At 33.4% G+C, this 6,446-nt stretch overlaps 2 protein-coding genes across 2 annotated transcripts; one reads left to right on the top strand and one right to left on the bottom strand.

The window, feature by feature from the left end:
* Window positions 1–340: 340 nt before the first annotated feature.
* On the top strand, window positions 341–1,878 carry LOC107736336 (hemagglutinin/amebocyte aggregation factor-like). The gene is made up of 5 exons (XM_016547780.1): window positions 341–441; window positions 570–642; window positions 1,269–1,457; window positions 1,548–1,697; window positions 1,806–1,878. Exons 1-5 carry the CDS (start codon window positions 387–389, stop codon window positions 1,849–1,851), a joined length of 513 nt encoding a protein of 170 aa, XP_016403266.1. The 5' UTR covers window positions 341–386; the 3' UTR covers window positions 1,852–1,878.
* Window positions 1,879–4,333: 2,455 nt separating this feature from the next.
* LOC107736349 (hemagglutinin/amebocyte aggregation factor-like) lies at window positions 4,334–5,891 on the bottom strand. Its single transcript, XM_016547790.1, has 3 exons — window positions 5,801–5,891; window positions 4,595–4,783; window positions 4,334–4,525 (listed from the first exon to the last, which is right to left on the bottom strand). Exons 2-3 carry the CDS (start codon window positions 4,753–4,755, stop codon window positions 4,369–4,371), a joined length of 318 nt encoding a protein of 105 aa, XP_016403276.1. The 5' UTR covers window positions 4,756–4,783; window positions 5,801–5,891; the 3' UTR covers window positions 4,334–4,368.
* Between the last annotated feature and the right edge of the window lie 555 nt (window positions 5,892–6,446).

Below are 6,446 nucleotides of genomic sequence, written 5' to 3'. Positions count from 1 at the left end.
TCAAATATACTGTATATCATTTTATGATTTAAAGGTGTACTCAGCAAGTTTCATTTGGCTTAAAAAAAACTAAACTAAACTAACCCTAACTATCAGAGAAAGGTCTTTGAATAAAGAAATTTGTGTTTTCAAGTAAGTCATATACTGATAACACCAAATACAAATATGTAAAATACCATTAAATCACATAACACAAAATAAATATTTTGATTTCACTGGCCTGTGAAGTTTTCCTGTTTTGACTCGGACTCGTGATTGGCCACTGCTGGATTTAGTCATGTGATAAATCATTTAAAAGAACGCACTCAGGACGAGCACTGTCAAAAGTGTTTGTGCAGCAACAGCTTAGATAAACACCACAAATCGCAATTGCATCCCTGAACACTATGAAGACAGTTGCTCTGTTTCTGCTGCTGACTGGACTGTTGGGCCGTGCACGAGGTGAGTGACTTCAGTAGCATTTTCTATTGGTCCTTTTGAACTGCCTCACCTGCAGCATTTCTTTTTGTGTTATTTAATATTTGAATATATTCCAAGCTGAATTTGCTTTGATATCTCTCTCTACACAGGCTGGCAGAACGTGTATGATGGGGTTCTAAACTTTAAATGTCCTGCAGGCCAGTCAATATCCTCCATAACCAGGTGAGTACCGCTTATGAATGTGTATTGAGCGATTATAAACATATAATAAACTATCAGACTTTTTAAGACAAAATTGTTAAATTATTGTAAACATTATATTGAATGGATATCGATTGAGTGATGCAATTGAATTGTTTTTGCCATGAATATAACCATTGCTGCTGACATGGCGTTAAATCATAAATAAATAATTATAATAAACTGTCAAGGCTTCCTTGAATCATGCTGTTTTCATGTGAATTACCGCAAAAAAATGATTTAGCATGACGAATTCCGAACTGAAGCTGTCAAAGGAGAAGCATTCAAAACACATGTATACCAAGTGGAAACAATAAACTTCTAACTGAATCACCAAAAATGCTGTTTAATACTCTAGGGCTTTCCTCCCACCTTGCTCGATTTCCAGGATATTGTATATAATTTGCGGGCATCTGGGAGCCGCTGTCAGTATGAGGAGATTTGGGATGGCTGTGAATGTCAGTTTTAACTTTGCCATGGAAGAACATAATATATCGCTTGAAAACTCCTTAACATTTCAAATTTAGATGTAAATATCAATGCAATTTTGCTTTTTTAAAAAAAATAAATAAATACAAATTTCTCCATTCCAATTTATGTTAACAAAGCCAACACCACAATCACTATGAGGACCGGGTTTGGGACTTTGGCTGTCAAGCCAACAACGGCCAGAGTGAGAGTTGTTTCTGGACAAGTTACGTCAATGACTTCGACCAAGTGATCTTCTTTGAGTGTCCAGCACAACACGTGATTGCAGGGATGAGCAGCTACCACAGCAACCACCATGAGGACAGACGGTGAGCTCTGATGTTTGACTGATTCTCATCTTTAAACTTGAACTCTCTTGAACTCCTCTGAGCTGATGCCAATACCATGTTTTCACACAGCTGGCGGTTTAACTGCTGTAGAAGTAATTGTATTTCTGCAAACTGTCATTGGACCTCGTACGTGAACTCCTTTGATGAGTACTTCCACTGGACTGTGCCTTCCCGGAACGTTCTGGTGGGCACTCAAAGCTACCATCAAAATCGTGAAGAGTGGGTAGAATTTATGTTATTTCTAATGACTAATATGCAAAGCCATTTCAAGTCGAACATGTCAGATTGTGAGCTCTGCTGTTCACTAATGTGTTGTACTTCTTTCAGGGATCGACGATTTCGGTTCAAGGTCTGTTCCCAACGCAGATGTTGATTCCAAGATTCAATATTCTCTCACAGTTCATGATGAATGTTCTCTCATGATCCTCTGAAATAAATGCAAGTTGAAAACATACACTGCGGCTGATCTCTGCGTTAAATTAAAAAAAGATGGCTTGTGTTTGTGTGTGTGTGTGTGTGTGTGTGTGTGTGTGCATGTGTCAATAGGCTGAAATCATTGGATTAAATCACAAATCATAAATTAAATCATAATTAACCTCTAAAAATGTGCCATTGGCCAAACACTGGCCAAAAAAAAACCTAAGTTTTTCACAATATTGAAATTCATTCCAGCACATTGGGGGTGTAAAAATTATTGTGTGGTGAAATAAATACTACTACAAAAAAAAAGTAATTTACATGAAAAAGTTAGTACAGGCAAGAATTAAAAAAAAAATTAAATTCTATGTTAGTACTCAATTTAAGCTTGTAGAAATTAAAACGTTAATATCAGCGTTAGAAAAAAACCTACTCTACTTTCTGATACTTACGTTCCCATCATGCACTGGGGCATGAATAATTAATAAAGTTGCTTTTCCCGCTGTTTTTCCAGCTGTATGAACACTGTTTTATCATTGCTTTTCTTGTTAGGTTTAGTAACTTGCTGTTTTGTGACATCTGGAGTTAATTTTCTACTCAAAAGCACACATTCATACTCAGAAAACTGCACATAATGTAATAAGTATTAACATTAATGTAATAAAATGTTCATAATGTAAAAATGTTCTCAGAATGTAATAAAATGTTGAGCTCATAATGTAATATCAAAATACCAGTTAAAACCATTGGCATTCCCTTACAGTACATTTTTAAAAATCTAAATCTAGTCTTAAAATACCTGTAATTTAAATTAATGCAATTATTATTATTCTTATAAACATAATGCAGTTTATTTTTTGTCGTTTACATCATTTATACAGTTAGTTTTTTCTATGAAATGTGTCACTTTTGTTTTCAGTGGCATTGCATAGCCCAATAAAGTCTTAAGTTTGTTATTTTTATTTAGTTAATTATCTACAAAAATGGAAAGCACCTCTATAAAATTATAAATACATTTTACATTTTTATAGCCTTTTTAAACATTTTTAAACCTTTTAAATTACTCTCTCAAAAATTGATTTAAAAACTTTTATTTATTTATTTAGTGCATAAAACTTTAAAATGTACTTCTGGGTCAAAGTGACTCAAAATGATGGAAAATGCCATAATCATAAAATTAGTAAAATTTTAAGAAAATGTTAAGTTCAGATTGTAGCAAGCCTACTTTAGATTTTTAAAATGTGCTCTACATTTCCATTGTGCTCAAATGTATTATATTGACAGATAATTATTATAATATAAACTTTGTTTCACTTATAACTTAATTTGTTTTCGTCATAATGACAGCACATGTTTTGTCGACACACCACTGTGACTAATTTGCAACAAAAATTGCTGTGATAACAAATCAGCCGCAGTTTTGTTTTCATCTTGCGTCAGTGTAAACTTGTTTGGACACGATATGTGTTTTTAGCCCTTTATATTTAAATTAGTAATATTTTGACAGTATCTCTACCATTACCGAAGTACAGTCTGCGTTCTACTCACCTTTTTATATAGGATATTGACTGTCCTGAGGGGCACTTAAAATCTAGAGGTTCATCGTAGGCGTTCTCCCAGCGTAACTCTGTCAGATTTGATTCAGATTGAACACTTAACAAGCATATCTACTGATTAATAAAAGGAAACAGTCTGTTAATTAACAAGTGGGCTCTAGTCATGTTTGAACAGGCCATTTGCTGTGCTTAAAAAACAACAACTTTTTAGTAGAAATGTTGTAGTTGCCAACAATTGGCATCCTTGAGAGGAAGTATAAAAAAGACTTTTACAGATATAAAGCACAAACTTCTCTGGCATTTCTGCCTGAAATATCTTATCTGTGATTCTACAAAACGTACATTTATTTACATTTTTACAGACACAAAAATGTACAATACAGCAGACGTATTTACACCATTTAAACATACAATACTGACATATTGATGACACCTAAAATGTAAATTATTTATGTATGAACAACTTTACAGACTTACAAATGAATCCTTATGAATAGTGAAATCATGGCATTAACATTTTGTTGTATTGTATTCAGTTGTCATATCAATGGCATTATGTTCATTATTATCAATTGCAAATCCTTTGTGAAAAAAATGTAAATCTTTTGTACAGATGTCAAATTTAAAAAGTGGTCTCAGAGTTTTTGTATCTACAGTCTCTAACTGAAAAAAAGATATGGTTCAAACACTAATTATTTTATTGCACCCTCAGATTCCAGATTTTCAAATAGTTGTATCTCGGCCAAATATTGTCCTATCCTAACAAACCATACATCAATGGAAAGCTTATTTATTCAGCTTTCAGATGATGTATAAATCTCAATTTCGAGAAATTGACCCTTATGACTGGTTTTGTGGTCCAGGGTCACATATGAAGCCTGTTTATGAGTATGTCGAATTATTTTGGGGAGCTGTACTTACTCGTGTTTGTTTTCATGGTAGCTTTCAGCACCCACCAGGTAGTTATGGTTTGGTACTGTCCAATGGAAATACTCATCAAAGCAGTTCACATAAGTAGTCCACTCACAGTCAGCAGTACAGTGGTCGTTACTTCTACAGCAGTAAAACTGCCACCTGTGTGAAAACAGTAATGACATCGGCTCGGGCGAACTCGCACAAAATCAGTGCAAAATAAGAGCTCACCATCTGTCCTCGTGCTTGTTGTTGTGGTAGCTGCTCATTCCTGTAATGATGTGGTGTGGCGGACACTCAAAGGTGAATTTTTGGTCAAAATCATTGACATTAGGTGACAAGAAGCAGTCTGAACCAGAGTCAAAGGTGTCTTTACAGCCGAACTCCCACATTCGGTCCTCGTGATGATTGTGATGTTGGCTTTGGTTTCGTTAAGCAGGGAAACAGTGTAATAATACAGCTGAATTATCATAACATGACATTCTGATTGTATATGGGTCAAAGACGCTAAGATGTCTGCATCAAAAGAAATTTACAAAAGTGATTTTATGTCCATAGAAAGCACATTGAATGTAAGTAAAGTGTCTACTTTTAAGGTTTCAAATAAGTTTTTGGAGAATAAAATGTCAAAATTTGGTTGAAATAATGTTACATTGTCATTCAGTGTAACACAATATTTATGTAAAAATTCAAACAACATGCTTATTCTGACGTGTACATATTAAAATATATAAAAGAATAAGGGAGCATATTAAATTCTATTGTGTTTTAAATGAGTAAACAATACTTACTGACAAGTGGGCAAAACCTAGGATAGTGGCAAATTTAAAAAATGTAAAATTACAACTAATTAGTATTTGGGGTGAAAGTAATTAGTCTTTTAATATGTCATAAATTGATTTTTGTTGTAAATATGCCTGACAAGATTGTTACACTGAATGACATTTTAGTGGGTGTCTTCTGTAAATCAGGGGAAAATGTATGATTTTTTTTTTTTTTCTTGGAAAAACAAAAACAATATTGCAGTTAAATTAAACAGAATTTATTTTACATTTTTTGGGGAAAAACAACAACAATTTAAAGCAGTATTACACATTGTTTTTATGCTTAAACCCTTTTTTGTCTTTGACCCATATACGTACATATGTATTGTATTTCATTAATAATACAAAAGCATTGTTTTTAGGATTCATACCTTACTCAAGTATATTGAAATTGAATTTTTGCTCATTTCCAAACTAAATATGATACTTTGAAATTTTTTTTCTCATTTTTTAAGAGTTGCAAGCTAAATGTATTATATTTTATGACCAATAACGTGCATTTCAGCGTAAACTTGTTTGGACATGATATGTGTTTTTGGCCCTTTATATTTAAATTAGTAATATTTTGACAGTATCTCTACCATTACCGAAGTACATTCTGCTTTCTACTCACCTTTTTATATAGGATATTGACTGTCCTGAGGGGCACTTAAAATCTAGAGGTTCATCGTAGGCGTTCTCCCAGCGTAACTCTGTCAGATTTGATTCAGATTGAACACTTAACATGCATATCTACTGATTAATAAAAGGAAACAGTCTGTTAATTAACAAGTGGGTTCTAGTCATGTTTGAACAGGCCATTTGCTGTGCTTAAAAAAACAACTTTTTAGTAGAAATGTTGTAGTTGCCAACAATTGGCATCCTTGAGAGGAAGTATAAAAAAGACTTTTACAGATATAAAGCACAAACTTCTCTGGCATTTCTGCCTGAAATATCTTATTATCTGTGCCAGGTCAAATTAAACTTATGTTACTGACGCTTTTGGAGAATCTTTCACACAGTTCAGCCAGTCTGACCTGCTTCACTGTGTAGCTTTGTTCGTTTTTATCAGGGCATCATGGATTTTTGTCTGTGGGAAAACAGTATGTGTACCTTTAACAGTAAACATAGATAAGCAGAGCTGTAAATTAAACATTACTATGTTAGTTCAACATGATCTCATGAGAATTCGTATGTATTTTACGTAAAATGTGATTCTACAAAACGTACATTTATTTACATTTTTACAGACACTAAAATGTACAATACAGCAGACGTAT

The sequence above is a fragment of the Sinocyclocheilus rhinocerous genome, unplaced genomic scaffold (assembly GCF_001515625.1).
Source record: "Sinocyclocheilus rhinocerous isolate Xijiao unplaced genomic scaffold, SAMN03320098_v1.1 scaffold942, whole genome shotgun sequence".
Lineage (NCBI taxonomy): Eukaryota > Metazoa > Chordata > Actinopteri > Cypriniformes > Cyprinidae > Sinocyclocheilus > Sinocyclocheilus rhinocerous.
This window is presented reverse-complemented; position numbering and strand designations above follow the sequence as displayed.